General features: G+C 38.0%; 1 protein-coding gene across 24 annotated transcripts in view; it reads right to left on the reverse strand.

Moving 5' to 3' along the window:
- Nucleotides 1-25,372, reverse strand: part of ABI2 (abl interactor 2) — a 66,036-nt gene that overhangs the window by 37,875 nt on the left and 2,789 nt on the right. For all 24 annotated transcript variants that reach the window (XM_066322669.1, XM_066322688.1, XM_066322682.1 and 21 more), the window contains exon 2: nt 858-1,025. In XM_066322669.1, coding sequence (XP_066178766.1) covers nt 858-1,025 — 168 coding nt within the window. The remainder of the gene's footprint in view (nt 1-857; nt 1,026-25,372) is intronic.

Raw genomic sequence — 25,372 nt, forward strand, 5'->3', positions numbered from 1 at the left:
TTGGTTCAAATAGATCCAATCCATCTACTTATTTCCTACCTTACACAGCCCTGACTTTCAAATGTTTTTCTAAATACCACAGTGTTCTTTATTTTAATTTAGATTATAGCATGAAGATCAAGAAACCCTAGTAGCCAAAATGTACTGGTCAACTAAGACACAAAATATTCAGTAAACAGACACAAAACCCAGAAACTGCTGTATCATTGTTTTTCTCTTCTAATCCATCAGTGGCTGATAAATCTCCACTTTTATCTATCATTCATTCTCAGCCCATTCTGGCAGTCAAAATTCTCATCAATGTGGTGACTGAACCTGAGTTCCTGATTATAGTAGCTTAGTTTATTGCCGCTCAGAACAACTGCAAACAATGGCAGGAGTTCTGTAGCCATACACAAATTGAAACATAAATTTTGGCTTTTGTTCATGTCACTGCAAAGTACATTTTAGTAAGACAAGCCAGGAGCAAACTATTTTTGTCATCTATGCTGCTGTCATTAGATGCCAGTATTACAGCAAGAGAAAATGTAAAAAGATGACGAGTACTGATTTCCACCATCCATTTCAGATTTCTTAACATAATACTCTCATTTTACCATTAGCAAATTTTCTGTGCTTTTCACTTATGCAGAATGACCCCCTCTCCAAACAATAATCTGGCTGAGAATGCATTTAACCTGCTTTGGTATGTAAATTGCTCATACTAACACTGGTACAGAGCCACACGACGAGACCCAATCCCAGAACGAATACGAGAAGAAATGCGTCCTTCTGTTTTAAATTCTTCTCGCTCACAAGACGTCAGCTCAGAGTTTTACTTGCTATGTAACATCAAAGGCAAAAGAAAAAAGTCTCACTTGTGAAATATGGTTGATTGAAGATTCCATGCGCCGGAGCTGGGATGCCTGGATATCCAGCATCTGGAGAACATTGTTGGCCAAAGTGTTGATCAGATAGGCTACGCTCGCTAACGACTGTGTTGTGTAGGCTTTGGTTTCTTCCAGGGCTCGCTGCTTATCTGCTGACTGCAAAACAGAAAGGAAAGGTTTGTTTAGTGCAAAGTCTTCCACACAAAGATTCTTGGAACGACTCTTTTTGCCTGTCTTTATAGAAAATGAATTATACAAGTCAAACTAATTCAATTTAATTCCACAAAAGATTCTACCTTTGTGTTTTAAGAGTTTCTACACTTTCTAAGAAGAATTAAGCTCCTTTTTTTCTTGAAATATATTTGGAGCTTTCTTGAAAAGAGTCCAACTTCTTATTAAGTATTTTAGCAATTTACTTGAAAAGCACTTTGAGACACCTATTATTTTTTTCTCCTAGATTTCATACAATTTAGAACAGTTTTGTTTTTCTAAACTTGGTACTTTATTTTTAACTCCTAACAACCTACAAGGAGCTGCCAATTCCTCATCTCTCTTAATCATTTAGACCTCATTGTTGTTACAAATGGTCATTCACAGCGAACCAATTATAATTATTCCCATAAGATGGTAGCTGAATACAATGTGAGAGAATTAATTTTTAGAAAGAGTCCATGTTTTCTTCTTAAACATGTTATGTACTTTTTCACATTGTCAATACTTTCTTCTATGAAAAATTAACATGATCCATTTTCCTAGTAGTAGAGCACCTAGAAGTATTTAAGTTAATAATAGACAAAACATCCATTAAAAATTTAAAAACATACATACATTTCAAACAGCATTAAAAAAAATAAGCTAAGAATCTAATTGTTAGGGTTCTGTGGTTCTCCTTGAAAAATAGTTAATATCACTAAGGTGTAATTCAGTACAAAGAATACAAATTAAGGCACTGGCAAAACATACAGCTAAGAGGCTAAAAAACTTCCCAGTTTCCAGGACTTCAGTATACAGTGAACTTCACGTTTAGGTGATCTTTAGCCATCTCACAGGCTGATGGTGCTGTTTCTAAAGCAACGCTTGATAAATGTTCTCTACTCCCACCTGTCATTATAATACTGTATTTCATTATTTCGTTGGCTTTTTATATCGTCCACATAGGTTTGGTATCAAGATTCAAGAAATGTGCTGTTACTAAAGACAGAATTTAAAGTCATTCCATATCTTCCAGCACAAGCTGAATCTAACATCCATTGTATTATATGTACTTTGAGAAACACAGAAAGTAAGCGCATCTGTATTTCATAAAAACAATTCCTACAGCTCAATATGTTTCCCAAGACCTCGTATTAAGATTCTTAAAAGAAGATTGCTAACTTCCATGGGGAAAAAAAATCTCACACATGTAAATACAGGCACAAGACTTGAATTAAATGCTCACATGAGAGATATTCAATGCTTTTTCTTTCCTGGTAACTTCCTGTGTCCACAAAGAACACCTGTAAGTTAGCTGGTCAGTTAGCAGGCTGCAGTGCTACCAGCTCCTCATCTGCTAGGAAGGAGAGCAGCAGCTGCTGTTCATCCAAGAGCTGCCTCCATGGGGCAGGAAGGAGGAATGTGTTTCTCTCCCATGCAGAAGACAAAACAAGACAAACAGAAGAAGGAACTGAAAATTTTAGGAGCTTCTCAGGGCATAGTATGAGGATATTCTCTATCAGAGCACAATAAGAAATGATGCCTTATATTCAACTATAAAGAAGTTACAAAAATCCTATCCCCAGATCTCATTTAAGAACTCATAACTTTCAACCAGCTGAGTAGTATGTCTTGTACATAAAAGAGCTTGAAACTCAGCTTAAAGACTCCCCAATGAGGGACCATCGAGCTCTTTACCTCTATTCTCACACTGCTGGCTTGTAAATACACTCTTCCCCTCTTCCTGCTCATATTCCCAGCTCAGCCTGCACACTCCCCTGCAGCAGGCACGTTCCACAGCCATTCAAACCATTTCTCAATGGCAATAATAAAAATGACCAGAAGCTCGCCTGTTTGGCTCTGCAGCTGCTGCCAATCTATTTATAGAAGCAGAAAATGCTGATTTCCATCAGTACACTGTATATTCAGAGGAGCTGAGCATAATCCAGGAAACATAGTATTTTTTCATTAATAGTTAAAGTGTTTGAGAACAAAAGGAAAACTACCTGTAATTTTATACATTATGAGCCTCTGCTATGGTTTTTCTGCTTAAAGAAGCACAAATATGAATCCATGTTCAGAGCTAGCCCTTCCAGGGATTTAACCTAATAGCTAAATTTAAGTCAACCCCAGTTCAAATCAACAAGGAACTGACTTCTCAATGTTCAAATGCATTAAAGATCTCATAAAACAATACTATAAACTACTTTGGAACTCCTGTTAGCACAAAAATCCACTTGTTGGAGGCGTCTAATGACATGTATTTAGCTGATAACAACTTGATTTGCTCTACATGCCTCAGAGCCCGAAATTCTCTGAGGCAAACTCCACTCACGCTTGGCACAGCAAAACTGAAGTCTGAACTTTCTTCTTGTGAAGAATCTGTTCCAATTAAAATGACTATTTGAACCTACTACTGTCAATCCATTTCAAAAGAAAAAAACCCAATAAGTGACAGCATTTGAAAACAATCATGTTTACCCTGAAAACTTTTAAGAAGTGAAAACTTGAATGACTCACAGCAATAGTAAAAATTCTAGAATAGTTACAGAAAAATCCTAAATTCCCCTGTGGAAATATAACAATAAATGTCAGTTAAATTTTAACTTGAAATGCTAAGTTGTGTTTAGCATGAAATCCATCTTTTAATTTGATAAGTAGATTTCCAGAAATGATACCTTATCATATGGTCCCATGTAACAAGAGCTCTATTTACACTCCACATGGACACCAAATTTCATTGCTTGCAAATGCTGCTGTGCTCACTGAGTATGTGACTATATAAATAAAGGGATTTGTGCTAATAAGATAATAGTTTCAAGTTATCAGTAAACAAAATTTAAACATAATTCTTGGCAGTTTAAGTTCTGATACTCTTGATCTTCCTAACACCAAAATACCAGCCAGGATGCTTCACATCAGACTGTAAGGCAGATAAAAAGTTATTTCAATATCCATACCTACCAAAATTCTCTAGTGAAAGAAAAAAAATCACACTGATAAGACTCTCTACAGTAATTTAAGTCAACTATGGAATACTGTTTCTGGGAAGAATATCAAAACCAAGAGAAACATGTTCATTATAACAAAAAGACTTGTTCCTGTGGATATTTAAGCATATTAACCAGAGTCCTTGAAGCCCTTCAGATCTCAGAAACATGATGTTCAGCATGATCAAGCACTGGTAGCAAGTGTTTTCAGTGCCCTGACCTAAATTAAATGCCATGAAGCAGACCTCTGAGCATCCCTCCATTTCAGTGTTTAAGTACCTTTAGCACTCACACACATAAAATGATGCATGTCTATGAAAAAATACAGGTTTGTAACATCTACCCACACACAATTCTTTGGAAAGCAGGTTTTTCAACCATTAGATCAGTTTGATATGTATTTTTTAATGGATAATAAATTAAAGAAATCAAAGCTACTGTTTGACAAACAAGCCATCTGAAACACCACCAACACAGGGATCTTCTCATTCCTAGACCTAACATACCCGTTCCATTGTCTATGCAGGGCTGCACGGCATGCTGAGTACCTGACCTAGTTTATAACTACCTTCAAAAACAAATGGTTGTTTAAAACTCCAGTCACTTCCATTATCTTCCCTGACATGCAAAATTGCGAACACTACCCCTAGTAAAACTACGTAGATGCTACAAAGAAAAAGCGAAGCAACTCAGTGAATTATGGTCTGAGCAACTGTCACGGTATTAGAGACTCAGGATCTACTTTAATCTACCTGATTGTCCCCAACAACAGGGGATGTCCCCAACACCAAGTGCACATTCCATCTGCTGTAGTGAATTAGATCAGGAGGCATATCCCAAATGAAAATCATCTGATACATAAACCAAATTATAACTTTTCTCTCATCCAAACCACTGCATAGCCAGATAAAGACAAGGAAGGATATAATTGAGAATAAAGGGGGAAGAACTATCCAGAGCTGTTGAGCTCGCTAGAACATCACTGCAGTTTTTCCAGCCCTCCACCACCTGTAGCTTTTCTTCACCTGACCTGTGCAGTGTCCCATGTTTCCCTTAATATTCCTCCTTTAGCTGTGTTAAGAATACTGCTGTGTCTCCCTCCACCTCTTAAACTTGTAGCTTTGACTTCTCACACCATGTTAAAAATACTTGAGTATCACAGCTGGATCATCTTCACTGCCTTAAATAGAAATGTTTAGATCGTGTCTTCTGTGCCCATGTTACAGAATTTCCAGGCAACAGCTCAGCATTTACTCTTCATCATTTTTCTCCACACAATGTACACATCAGGTGCCCATGTGAGTCACAAGGCAGCATCCTTTTCTCCTGCTCTCAGCAGTAAGAGCACCATTTTGACTCACCACAAGAGAGCTCATGTGATGCTCCTGCCAGCCACAAACAGAGAGGGGACAGTGGCAGCTACTGCTGGGAGATGCTCCCCCCTGCAGCAGGAAGTGGTTCCCCACGCACCTGCACACAGCAGCAGCCATGGCTCTGCCCAGCTCTCTCCCCTGGAGAGTCTTTTCCATTGGTGGGAAGCACCCAGCACTGAAACAGTTATTTCATCTCCACCAAAAAACAAAACAAGCTATCAACTACACAGAAATGTTTCACAGGATGAATCCAGTCTGAGAGCTACAGCACAGACTACAGTGACTACACAAACTGGGGCTTTTAGATAACAGGAGATCAAAGGCATTCAAGTCAGCTACAAATGCACAGACTTCACAGTCAGTCAGAAAAGCCATGTATTACATACACAAGGCAATAGTGTGTGCTTGCTTTCAGACACTGGAGAATTATTAACAGTTTCCACATCCACATGCCAGACTAACAATGGACACTAAATCTAACAGCTGAGGAATGATCATAAACATTCACCTGAAAATACTGCTCATTTTTTATTAGATTGTATAAACCAAATAGCTAGCATTAGAAATTATGTGGAATTCTAATTTCTGCAGTAAATGTAAAGATGACTACTTTTCACATCAGGATGTTGAGCCCAGGCATCACTTTTTCTTCCCACTCTGGAAGTTCCATTTACACTGCACAATTACATTACCAGATATGAATAAGAAATAGCCTGGACTGCTGACTCCTTTCACTTTAGGAATTAAATGTTTCAATGTTTATTCTCCTGCCTAAGAAAGCACAAACTTTTATATTTACACAAGCAATTTAAAAACAGACTATGAAGAAGAAACTAATACTGAATGGGGCAGATGAGAAAATAAAACATGCAGTAAGGTATCCAAAATAACAAAATTATTTGCTACATGATTGGCAAAAGGAATTCTTACATGCATATAGAGCATAAAATGCAGGGCTAGAAAGAAACGAAGAATTTAAGACATTCTCCCACCCAAGGAGTGATCAGCCAAATCCTAGTGATAAGGTCTGTTACAACTCTGTTAAGAACCTGAATTATTTTGTACAGAAAAACAGCTATTAGTGGATAGAGAAATTCTACAAAGAAACAAATGATGGGAGGCAAGGTGAACCTTACAGTAAGATTTACAAAACATCGATCCAACTACATAATAGCAGATAAATGAAAAACATGCTACCAAATGCTACCAATGCTACCAAATTAGAAGGAAAGACTTCAAAGACAGCAACACATTAAAAAAGAAAAATACATTTCCTATGAATTGCAAAGAGCTCATAAAGACAGGTCTGAAAGTGGTGCATGAAAGGAAGCATTAAAAGCTACTGGCAGTTTAGTTGGTCATTGAAGCTAGGTTTCTTTTCTACTACAGTTCTAAAAAATATATATACAAATTTGTTATTTATCCAGTAGTCATCATCGACTTGGAAGTTCCAGTTCTGCAGTCAGGCTAGCAAGACTTATATAAACTCAACTGGAAGAGGCAAAGAAGTCTGGACCTATGAGTTGAGAAAGAAACTGTGTTTCTTATTACAAAACATTAACACAAGTTGTTGCCTTTAATATCAATATGACTACAATAAAAAATCCTTTCAAGATTAATACTTAATGTTGAATTGAAAGGGAGTGAAAAAATAGAGCTTTTTATTCCTGAGGCTACTGTCATTCACATCTTTTAGTAAACAGAATTGTGAATGGAAAAAAATCTCAATTCATACTCAAATCAACTCTTCAGTGTGCAATGGATTTATGCAGTAATATGTAGGCATAAAAGGCTGAAGAGTTTGACACCAGACTAACTACACAAAAAAGTATATCCAGAATATACTAATCAATACCCCAACATATAGAGCATCTCTTGCTATTGCTCCAAACAACACTGTTTAGTGAAACAAACTCCTATATATGTGATGAGAAAGTAATAGTAAAATTTTAAAAATAAGACAGAAGATTACTTTTATTTAATCAATATAACAGTGTTTCTTTTGATTACTCTTAACAGAAACCCAAGCTGGCATTTGTCTTATGACCAGCTAGCAAAATCCCTAAGGTTTCTGCTGAGGTTGCATCAGCTTCAAGAAGCCTCAAGAACAAAAGCTGCATGTTAGAGTTCAACAAGCTTGCATTATTCAGTACAAAATGTGCCCAACTGTGATACTGACAAAGCACACTCCAGTTTTCCTGTGAAAAATAGATTGAGGTCTTATATCATCCTTTTCATTTTAATTGTTGCCGAATTCCTTGAAGTTACTGAAAGCCTCATACATAATTAAGTATTTTACACACTTTTATTCAGCTGCACAGATGGCATTTGCTCAGCCCATCCAAGTGCTTTCTGAGGTCCTTCCGTGAACTACAAAAAATGATTGAGAAGAAAACTGAGCATCATTAATCCAATAATTAAGTCAAAATCATGCCAAAAACTTACATAACTGTCAGTGAAAAATACAGTAGTTTTCTGTTTTAACAAACTGGCTCATTAAATACTTGCTAAAGAATATCCCTCACTCCTCTTTCACTACCGGAACTGCTCATTCCCAGGACAAAAACACGTACCCACCAATCCCTAAGGAGCTGGTGGTCTCTGACACGCAGGAGAAACAGGCACAAAGAAGCAGAAGCAATCACTGACATATTGGGACAGAGGGAAACGAGCTCTCCCAGAGAGAAACTAAGAAAAAACTAAGGGCCATAGAGCTCCAAGCACTTATTTCTGTGGCACCAGAAAAACCCCAAATTTCCCTTTCGGATGCAGAACAATCCATGTGTTCTATTAGCACACAGGACACAGGGAAACTCTTTCCACCTGTTCTCTAATATAATCAAAATTGCACAGTACCTGGAGCTGGCAGAATTTTTTTGTTCCTGTCAATTGGAAAAGCATCATCTCTATGCTAGTTATCTCCATGTGCAAACATCTGTCTCTGTGCAACAGCTTATTCATGATTATATAATGAATACATATATAATTATTTCTGTTATTATTTTAGAAAGACAAAAGGCCAGCTTGATCTCTTGATTACCCTACTCAAGTGTATATACCTTTCTTTTAAAATGAAGGGGAGCTCAAAGTCATAGTCCATTTACACGTACTCTGCACCCTAAACATTATGCATTAATCAGATTTTAGGCAAAATGAGCAAACAACGTTTTGGACACAAATGGGAAACACTTCTCCAGACGTACACTGCCACAAACTCGTAGGTTCTCTGACAGCCTTCTATTATTCTGCATTCAAAAGAAAACATGAGCAGCAAAACACACTGAGACCATGAACAGGGGAAGCAATAAGATTATTGAGACTGGCAATTTGACCTACGAATTAGTAGAAATAGTAGTACCTCTAGAGTTTGTAGATAGAATATTTTTACTTCACAATAATTTTAGCATGACCTTATCTGAACACTAATTATAATTAATCTGCTTGAAAACTCTTTGTCACATCCGTGAAGAAAGGAGCACAGCGTGTCAAGTCTCCTAGTGACACAACTCCTTTTTTATTAATGAACTGCTCTCAGAAGTGACAGGACACAGTGTAAGTAAGAATCAGCACTAAATGGAACTTCAGTTGTGGGTGAACCATCCAGGCACAGACAGAGGCTCCTAGGGTCCTAAACCATCCACTTATCAGTATCTGTCAAGCTGAAAGGGAAGTACTTTCTCCACAACTTTATCCAAAGGCTCTACTCAACATCTACATGAAAGCAACTAACTTGCTGTTCACACAAAGTGCATTTAAAATTTAAATACTTTTAAATGTGAACATAGTGAAGTAAACTCTTCTCTTTAGAACAGATAAGGGGATTAGGACTATTCTCACAGCATTGTGAATTCTGTATGTCCTACACTTAGTAAAACACATCATCTTTTGATCTGAAACCACACAGCAATCAACGAAGTTGTATAAGGAACACTGGCATTTAGGCCAAACACAATCATTACTGAATATACTAGGTTTAAAATTAAGAATGTATCAAAACTATAATTAGATTTTATAATTCAAACAACATTCAAAGTGCATGTAATAAATGTGGTATCTTAAAAAGCAATTTCCAAACACAAGGGTAATTGGATGTATCTTATTACACTAATATTAATATCATATAAATAAAGTTATTACCATTTTTAACAAATTATTTATGATTGTAGTTTATCTTTATTTATCTGCATACTAAGAGCAAGCATGCTAGCTAAAGAATATACTCCTAGCATTCACACTCTAGTAAAGTCTTTGACATCAAGTTATTCTGTTTTCCAAACTATTAAAAAGCTGTAATGATTTGCTAAATGTCACTAGAACTTCTTGATTACAAGCGTGACTGCCTAACTTTTAAGATAAACTCAGTATTAGTAATCTGCTGCAGTCTCTACAAGGTCATTTGCATTAAATTACAGTCTTTTGTTTTCACTGCCGTAAATTTATTTGATGTTTTCAGTTCTGTGCTGAGCCTCAAAATGTAGGTTTGATTAACAGCTAGGAAAGCTACCTTTCAAAGAAACACACACAGAACCTAACCTCCTAAAAGGAAAAGCTGCTTTTTTAAAATACATACTGCATTCAAGGCCACCAGTGAGGGTAAAACTAGCTCACTGGTTTGAGATCTATGACAGCAATATCAGTCTATCCAAGAGAAAAACACAGCAACCGGGAGCTGTGCACAAGCACAGCTTCCCTGACATCTAATCACCTGCACCATTATTTTCATGCTGCCTGCATCAATGCAACAAATCTGTCATCTCTTTCCCTTAACCATCACCAGAATCAAACTTGGTACTTATTTCCATACATTCACAAGCACAGCAGGCCAGTTTTCACACACCAATGTCCTGCTCTCATCAGACCTTGCGAGTTCCTGTTCCTTGAGAATAGAGCCAACGTCCTGTTTATGCAAAAATAACAGGGCACGATGTATTCACACAAACCTACTAGATAAAGTTATAAAAAACTTTTTCAACGCATCACTAACACAGTTTAAAATGATGCATCACAAATTATCACAAGAACAGCATGCTGGCATCCAAATACATTTACATCTAAAACACAGTTAACATGTAGTTATACGACTAGTTATTCCTCACTGCTGCACAGCATCAGACTTCGCTCTTGCTCGAGAGGAAGCAGCAGTAAGGGAAACTACTCCCCTGCTCGTTCTATGAAACCAGAGGAGGTTTCACCTTACTCTGGAAGCTCCTCTGCAATAACACAGCTGAGAGAAGTGGGTCATTTCCTAGTTCCTACAACAACATAATTATTGTTGGCATTCCAGATACAAGGCCAATTTTGGCTTTAATATCAGCACAGTATCAACACATTTGTGGCCATAAGAGGCCAGGCCAATACAAATGCACTGAATGAAGAACCTCAAAACCAGCAAAGATCCACAGGCTTAACTCCATTATCTCATATATCTGCTGTTCTACAACTCTTCATTCACCAATGATGCTTTAGTAGGCAGAGGTTTCACTGAGTTTACAAGTCAAAAACTCAAATATAGTTTTACAGTTACTTAATAAAAATAAAGCCAGTGGTAGCCATTTACAAAAATTACTTCAGATGCAAAGTGGCTCTCACAAGTAAAAACTACGGTCAAGCCATACAGTAATTACATTCTGCTGCACAAAAAATGCTATTTGTAAAAATTGTTTTTCCCACTATCAATATCAGATGAACAGACTTCTACCTCTGTCTCTTGAAATCTGACAAAACCTACCAATTCTAAGAAAGGATATCTACTTCAGCTTTACAAAATATTATCCAGTCACAGGGGTTTATGTAACAACTGAGTTATTTCCCAATTTTGCCAGTTTCTTCCTTCCACTATAAATTCTCAATTCAGTCCATTACTTAGCAGCGATTGAGGTCAACTAATGGCTTTGATTTAGAATCACAAGCAGAGTGGTATGTGGCAGCTGAAGCAGATTCTGCTTCCAAGTGTCCACTGCCAGACATCACAAGCTCATAGCAAGGAAAGCTAAGTAGGACACGCAGCCCTATCCTGCACCATCACAGCTTCAAACAGTAGATGCAGGACACCTGCAATTGGCGGGGTGTAATTGCAGCCCAGCAGGGGAAGACACACACCCTGCTCGGCCTGTGGCTCCCGAGAGAGGCTGGCAGGTGTGGAGAGAACACCCACACCAGTTACCACAGCAACACGGAGCTCGGCGGCACGGCCCCTTCCTCAGGCACTCCGAGAGGCTGAGGTAGCTCGAGCTGCCGGAAAGCCTTTCCTGCAAATGCAGTCCCGTTAGCCTCAGGATTCTTCCCACATCATCACCCTACCTCACACAACTCTTTCAATTGCTATTCACGTTCTCTACTTCCTCACATGAGCAAGCCCCTACATTTTATCACACTGCAAGTTATACTCTAAATTAACTACCTTTGGTAGCTATGGCTAAAAAAGCTTGAAGAGAAGAGGCAAAGCAGTCAGGTACCATGAGTGTGCCTTCCAAAGACAGCAGATAGAGGGTTTAAACTAACAGAGCACAGGAATTTGCATAGTCACTCTTCCTTTTCTAGGAAATAAAGACACTTGGATTACACAGATTCCTTCACACTGATCAGTTAACCCTAAATTTGCAATTGTTCTTACTTAGCACTTTTTAAAGCTGCTACCAATTCAGACACAATGAAAGAAATGAACTGTCTTCAGATCCATGCCTACAATCTGACAGAATAGGAAAAACCTATCAAATATAAAACATAAAATATTTTATTTTCTATGAAAAAGTACAGATCAAAATAAGAAGCTTTCACACAACAGCTGCAATATACAATATTCCTCTAGGAGGCAAAAGAGCCATTGGCAGCATACCCCCAAACCTATAGATTTATGCTCAATTAGCAGAGCCTGGGTGAGCTGCAGTGGCAGTTGATCACTCCACAGCACAGAACTAAAGAATCAGAAGAGGTTTCTCTCATTTCTCCATGAAAGGTTGCCCAGTCTGTCCCTCTTTCTTTTTCACATTAAAACTAAGAGGACAGCTGTCCTTGCCTACTGCAGAACCATTTAGAGGCCCAAGTCTCTGACCCCTGCGGTGCTACACACATGCCAGAATCCCATCACCTCAAATGCACATTTGCACCCTGTTACATGACCAGACACCAACATATTCTTGTTTTACTCTGAAAAATCACAACGGCCCACACAACTCACAGGCCTTTTTCCTTGCTGCCGCTGTAAAGGCTTGCCAGAAAGAGGGCAGAAGCAAGCAACGGGTTGATTAGTTCTTGATATCCCTGTTCATCTCACTGAAAGCCAACCTATTGTACAACCCACCTGCTGAAGGTGGTGGTAACACTCAATGACACTCAGTCATAACTGAACCCAGGATGGAGATTAACTAAACAAACTATCATGACAAAGTCAAAGAAAGTTAGTGAAAGTTCACTCTGAAATCTGAAAATCAAAACCAATGTCTTCTTATTAAGTAGATTTGTTCCCTACGTGTCCTGAGAGAAGCATCTGCTCATTTTTCCACAAAGAGTGTTTTTACAACCTTTTGCTCCTGTTACCATAGCACTGGACAAAATACAATATTGGCAGAGTGAAAACAGGATTCTGGCCTCTTCTTCAGAGACAGTTAGCCAAGCCCAGATCTCTGCCCTGCACTTACTAGAGAACATTTTACAAATATAAAAGTCATCTCCTCAACTGAGGAGTCCCAATCTAACTCCCAAGGGTAAATTGCTAGAAATAAAGATTTTTCAGAACCCTTCTTGTTTATGCTTCTAAGAGAGTTGTCAACAAATAAAAAATCATTCAGTTACAAGAGGTTTTTCATTGCAACTAGACTAAAACTTTGCTATGCTGTTACAATTTAAGAAATGCACAAAAAAGCCTTTTTCTGCAGGCATTGTAACTAGCAGTTATTCTTTTTCCCAGTTTAACAAGCAGTTTTGGTCCATTTACTTCAAAATTATAAGTAAACCTTCTGTCAATTGCTATGTAGCTCAAGAACAGCGAGCCAAGTTGCTATATTCAACCTGCAGCATGTAACTTAACAGCAAAGCATCAAGTGTTCTGTAATTATTTCCAGTAAGATCTCCATTTTACACACGCATTTTCTAAGCATGACCTACATGGACATTAAGAGCAATACTTCTTACCCAAAGAGAGACTGTTTCATGCAAGTGGTAACTTAGTTTCTAAAAACAATATACGGCCATTTTGCATGCATAAAAGGATGCGTGTTTGATTTTTTGTATTAACTATACTGCAACTGTAACACAGTAACCTCCACCCAATTTAAATACTACTTCTTTCTGCAAATTACCAAGTTATTTTTTTAAGAATTAAAAAGTATCACACTGAGGCATCAAAAGCAATATGCTTGATAACCATATCCAACCTTAGCAAAAATTCTCTCCACCCAGAAAACATTCCCCAGACTTGAAACAAAGTGATTATGATGCAGTCCATTTCAGAATTTCTCTTTAACAATATGGAGAGTTTTCTGTCTGGTAAAAAAAAGCCAGGACTTGAAACACACAAACTACCAGAAATAAAGGTTTTCTTTCTTAACTATAAAGGCCCATCATTGAGAACATCAATCAGGATGAGCTTGAAGAGACTGTGTTTATTTGAAAATTCCTTCAGAACAATATCAGAATTTAACACATAAATGTTTAAATCTGCTGTCTTAAAACAAAGCACTAGCATTACCTAATAGCCAAAATAACGGAACTGGACCCCCTAGCAGTAACTTTTAGCTTTCATATTTTCCAGATTTGTACTGCATTAGTACGTAACTCTGAACTTCATATAAAGTGTTAGCAAGTTCCCTTCACAGTTTAGCCAGACAAAACAATTCTCTTGCAGCCCATGAACCAAGGACACCATTGCAGCTTCAGGCCCAAGAAGTATAAACAGCAGCGAACTGAGGACAGCAGACTGGGAGGATGAGACTTCATAACCTGAAGCTCTAATTGGACAATTATGTAAATGGACTAAAATTTATAAAAGTGTGAAAATGTGTGATCCATCGTCCATTTTGGGTGGAGCCTTGGCCAGGCTCTTGTACTGCCCAAGGTCCTTTGAAGACCTTTTTAATAAACAACTGCTTTATTCCTTTAACACTGTCTAGCCTCTGTTCTAGGCAGCCTCTTAAGGCATCAGCAGAAGCTCTGTAAATTCTACAAGGCTGTTTTTACTCTTCCACACAAAGAAAGTAGATCATGCACCAAATACATTCTTTGAATCAAAAGCATTTAATAAACTTAAATGAATACAACAAACCCCATAAGAATGACTGCAGTACCAAACAAGAGCTTCTATTTCTAAACTGTTTGAGTTCCTTTGTTCTAACATTTAGATGTCAGCTGAAGACAACACCTACCTATAACTCATGTGAAAAACACAAAATTGCATGCGAGGACATTTTGAAAAACAGAACTTCAACAATATCCCAGTCAACATCCAGGAGAAAAGCTCCATGAGTTGGATGTTGTAGAGGCAGCATTAAAGGACATAGTTCTATCAGAAAACCTTCAAAAAACCAATCAAATTATTTGGGATCAAACAGAAGACAGCTCTGTAAACCTAGAAGCAATTCTAGAATGAAAAATAAGCACCACGTAAAATGGCACAAGCAGTTCTATAAAGTCTGTCCTGAAAAAAGTGGTTATGATAAAAGCTTCAGAAAGGACAGAGGAATGAGTCACACCAACACTCTCCAAGTAGTACAGAGCCATCTGCAATGCTCCAAAATTCAGCTGCCCAGCTCTGCACACACATGAATGATGTTCCAGACCTCAGCTTCCACTAAAGCACTTTTTAACAGCAAAAGCATCTGCAGGCACTATCTCATTTTACCAAAACAGATGACGTAATAATTTTTCATTTCTCTGTTTATCTAATATGAGCCAGATTTTCACCAGGCCCTTTTAGATTTGTTCAGATACTGATTTCAGCACTTACTAGTGCTGTTCTGCCCAAGACCTTTATAAACATCCCTTAGGCAGTCCTCTATCAGACAGGACGCATTTCTGTAAGAGCAATTAAACACCTTTTCCCCCCATATTTATAAAATTTTTACTATTTTCAATATTTATAGATTGGTAATCATTCATATTGGACAGAGAAGATACCATCAGTCACAGACATCTCAGCAGATGATAAAAACGTACTACTATTTTTCCCCTGTAACAGCCACATCCAGAACAGCCCAGTAAAACTTAAGACTAGAATTTTCATGAAGTAAATCAATCCATTATTTTCCTCACCTAACAAAATTGCTAATAATGATTTTTTTCAAATGCAACAGTTTAAAAAGTCTATTTTTTCAAACGATTTTCAAAGAAAAGTCATATACAGACTACAGCTGTCTCAAATAGGGCAAACACTTCCTTTCCTGCTATACAATCTAAAACCAAAGACAAATATTTCAGGAAAGAGTCATTTTAATCCCACAGTTAAGAAATATCTTCGTTAACTAGAGCAGTAGCAGACAGGTTTCCACATGCTGGGAACTCTCCCAATGGCCAGAGCCCTCAGTCCCAGAACCCACCCCCAAGGCTGCAGGCGCTGCATGCACCGCTGCAGGCAGCCCACCCCACACCCACTGCACTGGAGCAGCTGCCTGCAGCACTCGGGTAACACAGCACCACCTGTGCAGCGCTGCACCAAAACTGCAGAATGAAAAGTTACACCATGAAAGTTGAAAGTGACATTGCAGACTTGTGAAAGAACGTAAGACTCCTCTCACAGCAGTTTTATGCTCCAATACAGGATATGAAGAACTCCCATGACTGTGTTTACTTTCACCATAATTATGACACAGACTGAGTCTCAACTTTCGCTTATTCCCCAAATTTTAATGTTATTGTTCTGACAATTCTGAGCAATTTGTTGTCACAAAAATAGAAACAGCAATGAAGTGAAACGGCAAAAATAAGAACATTTCAACTGCTGAATGCTTTTTCTATGTCATAAAAGATTCTCTTGCCTTGCATTTTTCTTTCTAATGGGAATTCATTTTCAAGTTGTCTCAACAGATTGTTATGACTGTATATTCACTAAGTTCTACTACCATCTGAAAGAAGGGTTTTTTCTACACCATCATGAATTAAAAGCGCTGCATGAATGACCTGTTCATTTGACAAGATATGCCTAAATAATATCACCTCTCTACCCATCTAGCTAAGGAATAAATAAAACTACCCTGGTGAGTTTCACAACATGAATCATTGGTTTTAAGAAAAAGAGGCACAGAGAATTGGTTTTAAGAAAAAGAGGCACAGAGAAAGCACGAATGTTCAAGCTGCTTTCCAGACAAGCAATTTTTCCTTAAGAAGAAGGATCTACCAACTGCATAACCTCTAATCCTCCACCTTCCTAGACATAGACAATTGGCTTTTTTTGTATCACTCATCATCTTCCAGTCATCTTACTGAACAGTTTGTGCCCAAAACCTAGGAAAAACCATTCATATTCCCCCTACAATTAGTCAAAGAAAACCAGGCAAACGATTCTTGAAGGACTGTGTTCAGAGCCTTAAGGACATACAGAATCCAGACCAAAAAAAACCCTTCCACTGTTGGTACACAAAATCTGTACTCACCCTGATTTGTAAAGTACAAGATCTAGAGATGACATCACGTAAGAGCTGTGTTAGCTAAAATCAACAGAATTAAGTATGAGAAGCTGCCTGCTCAAGTTGGGATTTGGTCTGTGCAGAGGCACTTACCTGTTTAGCACATACAAAAAAATACGGTTTGAAAAATGAATGCAGTATTTTCAAAAGAACAAACAAACAAACAAAAGCTCATTAATCCTTGCATTTCAATCTCCACAGAGGTTGAAATCCTTAAGATTTCCATCTCCAATATGAAATAAATTTAAAAAAACATCTTCAAAGTTTTGGCCTTTCAGAGAGGCCCTGGGAGTTGCACTGAGTACAGCAATTACCATGTGGCAATGCCAAGACTCCTAAAAACTGCAGTCAAATCACTTCACCACAGGAAGACTATCATTTCACTCCTTTAAAAAACCAAGAAAAGCATTTTGGGCTCCTTTAGGAGAAGGAGACTTGAAGTAATACTCATGTAGTAACTGCAGCAGACCTTCAAACCAAACTTCAGATCTAAAACTGGTACTTTACCTCTATAACAGCTTTCTTCTCTAATGATAAAACACATCATATTACTTATGGAAAAAGTCAACTCCACAGAAACTCCTATTGCCACCCATATCATAGCACAGGAAATGGAACAAATTGTTGCTTGGTTCAGGGGTTTTTTAGTATAATTAATTTGAAACAGGAAAGAAATTTCCTTAAGTATGTTTTTAATTTTAAAGATACTGTGTCACACAGAAAATTTAACTTGAGATTATAGATTGAATACTACAAAGTTGAACATGCTGCTTAGAAAAGAAGCTAAATGTAATAAAATTCAATACTCTGAGCCTTTAACAGTGGCAAAAAAATCTGTCATTCTTCTCTGGGTCCTTAACAAAGCTCCGACTAAAAAAATATTTTAAGACTTCAGGGAAAATAAAACACAGAAAATATTAACCTCTGCTCATCATAGGAAAACAAGGGAAAATCCCCCTCTCTTCAGAGAACTTTTAAGCACAGCCTTTACAGGGGACAATTGGCACTGTATTCCCCACTTACTCTTTAATGAAAAAAATGGTTTATATGTGCATATATGGTAAAATAAGTTATAAATCTGCATTAATTATCCAACTGTTGATCAAATGAGACAATTCATAAGAGCCTGTCTTGCACAGAGAGTACACCTTACATAAATGAAGGGCCTTAAAATGGTACAAACATCCCTGAGAGGCTCATCACAGTAAAAAGTTCTGTTTCGAAGGACCTGCATTTGGTGGGCAGAGAGGTATACAAATGAGAACAACAACAACTAGAGGCTTACCCCTCCCTCTTGCTCCAGTCATCAAAACTGAATGTATTTGTAGGACATACTGAATTACTCACTCCAATAAATGTAAACAGTGCATAGATACTTAGAAAATAAAAAATTTACATTTAAAGCAGCTATTAATATGGGAATGATTTAACTAGTTTTAACTCATTCCATCAAGTGTTTATAGACATGTCCTCAATTTGGAGATGATTTAAATTAATTGCTATCACCACCAGACAGATGTAATAGTGATTCAGAGTCTACTGGTAACTTTCTACCTTCTATTATTCAAACTGATTAATTTATGCAGATACATATATAGTCAAAGAATTACCTCTTTCTTTCAGGAATGGACTGCTCTTACGACAGTGCACTCAGAATGTGACAGTAATGCTCCAAAACCAACATCCTCACTAATTTAGGCTGATTACACATTATTCTTTGATCCAGGGATTCTGCATGTTCAATCATTCTGCCCCTTCTGAGACAGAGTCACTTCATGGGCATCAAATCTCTAAGGACACAAACATTAATAGGCCTAAATCTTTCAGGCTGATTTCCGAGATCACTAACAGATTAATAAAGTGAGAAAACTGAGGATATCAAAAAACACTGCAGACTGATTTACCATAAATAACAAATAAACGTAATGTCACAGTTTCATTTTCTCCACAACTCCTTTCACTCCCAGTTCACCAGTTATTAGTCATGGTGGAAAAAGCCCATTAATTTTACTACCACCATTTCAGCACACATATATATACTCCATCAAATAAAAACCTTTAGCCCTCTTTCCCACAAATGAAATTTATCTAGATCTTATTAAATTGACACGAGTAACTCAACACATTAATTCCCTCTCCTTGGAAGGCAAATCCAACACCAATTTGTGCAAAAAGCATTTCAAAGGATCCAGGCTATATCACATTCAGGGTACAGAAAATACAGTATTAAACAGAAGCAATATCCCCAATAATCCAGTGAAATGAATTACAGTGGACAGTGCAAAATAATTCATTTAAGAGACATAAAACTCCATCATGGAATAAATGCAAGGCAAAAGCATATGAAAGGAAAAGACAGAACTGCTTATATTCTCATTATTTATTTAAAATGTCTAGCCTTTCTAGAATACCATTAAATCCTGAGCCTTAGCTCATAGCAATAATTCCATAGATTAAGTAGCATTACCTCTCAAACTTAATTTAATATCCCTGTACTCTACCCAAGAAAAATGGGAAACCAGTGTACATAGTTCATACTTTTCAAAACATTATTTGAATAATCTTATAATTCATTATTTCCCTGTCAAAAATAACCACCCCTTTTTTTGAGCCTCTGCTCACAGTGCCATTTTTCAGTGTCTCTGAAGCCTGTCATCCACCTCAGCCTCTTCTTTTGCTGTTAGCAGTGTGAGGGATAAGAGGCTGGCTTTTTTTTTTTTTTTTACTATTTCTCTTTTTTGACATATTTATAAACAGTGAAATTTACTGTAAACTTTCCATAATGGCAGGGTATCTTTAGGATCTGTAAGACTTTATCTCCTTTTGGCTAAATATTTTGGCCAAATATTTAGCCACAAATATTGTCCCTCCACAGACCCTCCATATGGATAAATGCATGTTAGCTGATTCGAAATAGCCATTTAATTTAGGATGTTTAACATTTTTACATTTCCCACAAGTTGCAGCAGACCTGTGGTTTTTACCCAACTAAAAGTAGGTAGACAACAAACTTCCACAACCTGCAGCAAACACTCTGCCTCACACAGAAAGCTATGAACAGATCCGCTTCTCAAGCCAACTTACAAAGTCACTACCTAGTTAAAAAATTAGAGTGAATTACAGATGGTGCAATGTCCAGCACTGCTCAAACTTAGTCTGAAAGGACATCCTTAAAGATAACTGAGAATCTGCAGTGTATATTGAGTGAACACACACTATTTAATGATGATTATTACAGCGAATCAAGACCAATCAGTGTGCTTTGAATTCATATGACACTACTCAGTAAGAAATGGCTTTGTATGCTTTGTTAGACACACCAAAAGTTTTTGTTTGAACAGAGATCATACTCAGAAATATTACTTCAGCTGAGTTTGTATATTCCTGTCTGGCAAAACCAGCAGTGTCCAGAAGAGAGTTTGACTGTTTTCTGACACGGACTGACAACATTGATTCCACTTTCGGAAGTCCCTTATCACCTACAGGTTACCTGTACCAACCCTCTCATGTTTAACCAGCGTCAGCCCCACTGCTCACAGTGTTCAGGGGGGCACACTAACACCTGGCATTTTCACTACACACCTTCAGGCCCAAATAGCAGCACTGCTGCAACAAAGTTCAAAATAACTCACTTGATACCTGGTATCTTGATGAACTTTTCACTTACCTTAAATTGTCCATCTAACAGCTCACTGCCTCAGCCATTTCCTCCTCCTCCCTCACCTCACACTCCCACCATCCCTGAGCAAAGCAATGGTGCTGCTCTTGTCAGCAGGAAATCCACAACAAACTTACAGAATACTCTAATAAAAACATTTGCATTTACTTAGAAAAGTTTTTTAAGAAAGAAAAAGAGTAAATTTATGAGTTGACACAAAGCTAGCTTTGGATGTGTGTTATAGCCAACACAGGTTACTAAAACCCCTGACCAAGCAGTATTTGTGCCTCACCCTGCATTTCACTGAGCATAAAACAAGTTCATCACGGTAACACTACACCAACAACGAGGCAAACTTTATTACTTATTATCATTCAAGCTGAAATATCGTTAAAAATAGATATTACAATGACATCTACTGGGAAATAAGCTACAGGAAAATGGAATAGCATATATATAGAGTCTACACTTCAGAGCACATAAACTTAAATTTGACAGAGCAACTTAGCTGTTGCACCTGAGAAAGAGAAAATTAAGATTTCTCTCTGAAGTAGACACAGCTCACTTGCAAAAACATATTAGTCCATTCATTTCAAGAAAGAATTGCCAACCTAACTAGTGAGAGCCCTGAGAAGAGGAAATGCTCCTAAACTCAGTGTGCTGTGATGGTATTTCATCTGCTTGAGATGGAATTTTGCTTTATAAAGCAGCCCAATGACTGAGGTTCCTGGTAGGGACAGCCAACAAAATTTACAAAACTTGGATTACCAAGCAAGTATTCAATTTCACGTGTGCAATTAAGTGTGAAATGCAACATTTGAGACAAAATTTTAAGAAAGGCCATCAGCCTGTAGACATAGACTCTACTGAATAAAACTGCTGCAAACATGGTATTTAAATCAAGGTTTTTCATCAAGAAAATATTCTGCTGAACACTACAGAGTAAGATTTCACTTATTTAAAGCACTGACTGAAGATGCCCTTTCCTTACACAGGCACCACTTTCTGCCTCAGCACTAAACCACAAAGATTAATAACTGTAAACTCAAGTAAAGCACAAGCAATGGACAATAAATTTCAGAGAGCTGATTAACTGTAGGATGCAGAACCTTGCTACTCTGAATTAAAATTCTTGATCAATATAATTCAATATCCACAGTCTGAAAATAAACTATAGAAGGGAACAACAAGAATCCCACTTGCAACCAACATTTATTGTTACAACATTTATATTAGCAACTTGCATATTTACAAATTTTATTTTCATTCCTACACATACAGTAACCAGCAACTCCCATTACCACTAATAAAATGGCTCATGCTATTTCCATATCCACTCAACAGAGGACCAATTAAGCACTTCCTGAACTCCAGGCTGAACTTGTGGCACTATTAAATGCATTAAATCAGCTTTCCTGGCAAAACACAGCACAGGTGATGAAAAAGGAAAGGGGATGGGTTGAGTGATAAATCCTTCAATAACTTTGCCCACTTCACTGACTCACAGGAAACACGTTCTAGATTATCCTCACTGAACTTCCCAAGGCTAAGGATCCACTTTAGTGGTAGCAGGTGGCTGCAGGAGCGGCCGCTGTGAGAAATCAGGAGCTGCCCCACATCAGACAGAGGCAGTTCTAAGCCTGCTCCAGAGGAGCCCCACCACTGGCAAAGCCAGTCAGAGATGCTGGCGGCACCTCTGTGATAAAGCATCTACCAAAGGGTAAAAAACACTGTGAAGCAGCTGTGAGAGGAGTGAGAAAAATGTGAAAGAAACAACCTCACACACAACAAGGTCAGAGAAAGGAGGAAGGGGAGGAGGTATTTCCAGGCACTGAAGTGGAGATTGCCCCACAGCCCATGGAGAATCCCATGCCAGGGCAGGGGGAAATGCTCTCAGAGAGGCTGCAGAACAAGCTTCTGGCAGGAGCTGCAGCCTACAGAGAGAAGTCCATGCAGGAGCAGGCTTTGGGCAGAACAGCGGCCGGTGGGGCACCCACTGGGGCAGTCTGTTCCTGCAGGACTGGATGCTTTGGGAAGAACCCACACTGGAGCACTCCTTGAAGAACTGCAGTCCATGGGAAGGACCTGGTATTTGTGCTCCAAAGTGTTTTGGAGCACTCTGTGAATGGAGGGAGGCCACACTGGAGTGGGGAAGGACTGTGAGGAGCAAAGAGCAGCAGACAAAATGATATGAATGAACCAGAGCATCCCCCATTCCCTGTTCCCCTGTACCACGGGAGAGCGAGAAAGTACAAGAGTTAGAAGTGAAGCAGTGAAATTGAACCTGGGAAAGAAGAGAGAGCTGGGGGAAGGTGGGATTAGTTTTGATTTTGTTTCTCACGGTCCTACTCTATTTTTAATTGGCAGTAAATTAAATTAATACTCCCCAAGCTGAATGTGGTTTGCCCATGACAGAAATTTGTGAGTGACCTCCCGTCCTTAACTCAACCCACAAGCTTGTTTTTGGGTGGTTTTTTTTCTTATTTTCTCCTGCTGTTCAGCTGAGGACTGAGAGTAAGAGAACAGCTTGGTGGGCACATGGCTGACTTTCAAGGTTAATCCACCACTGCATGCCACTGTATTTCCCCTGCATACTTCAAATTTAAAATCACACTGTTTTCATGAAGTCCTACCATAGGCTGATGGACAAGATATATCAATGTAATAGTCATTGAGCTTAGGAGTGAGACAGTAAATAGCACACTGCCCATGTATTCATTACTAGCTTTACTCTTTTACTAGCTTCTCAGGTTTTTTTAGAGTTTCAACTTATCATCTTCCTGAACTTCTGGACTAATATTCACTGAAGCTAATCAATATCCACTTTCATGCCTGCCGAACAAGTGTTCCATCAGTGCTAAGATTAATCACCCCTTCACTGAAGTTGGATTATACAATAAACAAGCTTAGGGAAGAGAAAAAGTGAAAACAGCTTTCCTCTGATATTCACACTTCTGATAATTAAATAGATTTTAAGAATCTAACTCAGTCACCTCTGTTAAGGTGACACATATCTTCAGTAAATCAAAGAGAGATCATTCTTGAATTTGTTAATAAGCCACAATGCCTGCAAGTCCCTGTATGATTACACAAGTTATATACTGGAACCGGTGATTACAAGCAACTCCATAGAGATTTCCCATTACTAAAGCTGTAACCATGAAGCTGCTGTTTGTAAAGACTGTCATTCCTGTAATTTAAAACTAATATGCCAATAGATGCCTTATTCTCTTGTTCAGCCTACTGAAGATGCTTCCAAATCTACAGGTTTTGCTTATGAGATCTAAGTAAAATTAACAGATGTGTGGAAAGCAACTATGAAACTCACTGATTAAAGATTACCAAGAAACAAGTAGCTTTCACCTTTATGTCTAGTTAAATAAAGCTATCTGCAGGAATGAAAGCAGGTTATTTCTAGCAATCAGCAGGATGGATTACTAAGAACAAGAAGAAAAATCTCTTTCTACCCTTCCCCTCACAAACACAGAGGGTTTCTGTATATAAAACACAAACAGTCATGGCAACATGAAGACTAAGAAGGGAGGAAAACCAGAAGCTCCCTATTCCTTTTCAATCTCTAGAGCTGACAAGTAAACCATAATAATCTTGAATAACTAAAAAGTACAGCGCCTGTTAGAATAATCCAGCCAGCACAGCTGGACCAGAGAAATCAGAGGTTACTTCTGAAGGCTGGGCAGGGGTCAGAGGCTTTTCACTCAGCTCTGCACGCTGTGCTGGAGCACCTCCCCTCACCTCACATCTCTGCCCACCAGACACTTCCAGGCTGAAATCTCTCCACCTGGTAATTTTTTCTGACTCTTTCAACAAAGAGTTACAGACACAAGCATTCAGTTCCTCTAGAAAGCTCCATGCACTGCACAAAATGAAAAGCTGATTTTTAAAAAGAGCAATGATAATGAGAAACAAAAGATTATTCCAGAATAGACTTATACAGGACAAGCTCAAAGAAACTTAACAGGGCAAGGCAGTGTTGAAATTTATGTCAGTATTTCAGTAACAAGATGTGCAAGTCACATAATTGTATGGTCTTGTTACTTGTACTATCATAAGTATAAATTTTCTTTATGGTACCCCTGAACAAAATTAAGCAGGAATATGAAAATTTTGTAAACACAGCACACTGCCCAATATAACTATTATCTGTTTTTTATGAAAGACCAAATAAATCAATGCAGACTGCAAATACCAAGTACATCAAATAATGAAATTTTAAACAATTACTGTTGCACATTTAGACTGAGACTGAACTTGTAGCAGAGCACTCGTACATAAAGCGTTGAACAGAGCACATAAAATGTAACCTGTGACAGACATTGTGTCAGATACCAAACACCCTCCTAAACAAAAAGCTTTTCTTACCCTTCTCTTTAAGAAGCAGCATGACATAAAAATAACTATGATTTCTCCAAGTTATTAGAGGAATAACATGTTTTTGACATGAAGAAACTTTTTCCTCTAACAGCAGTCTTTCCTTTCACTGCTGCAGGTCCATTTATTATATATTTGCTGTATCTCCTATAATTTTCCACAAAATTTAAAGCTGATGTTCTCTGATAGACTACCATATCACAGACTCAAGGGAAGGATAACATTTTATGTAACATTCCCTGTTGCTAAAGTAATCGAGCTACATATCAATCATAATTTGGATAAA

This window comes from Sylvia atricapilla, chromosome 7 (genome assembly GCF_009819655.1).
Source record: "Sylvia atricapilla isolate bSylAtr1 chromosome 7, bSylAtr1.pri, whole genome shotgun sequence".
NCBI lineage: Eukaryota > Metazoa > Chordata > Aves > Passeriformes > Sylviidae > Sylvia > Sylvia atricapilla.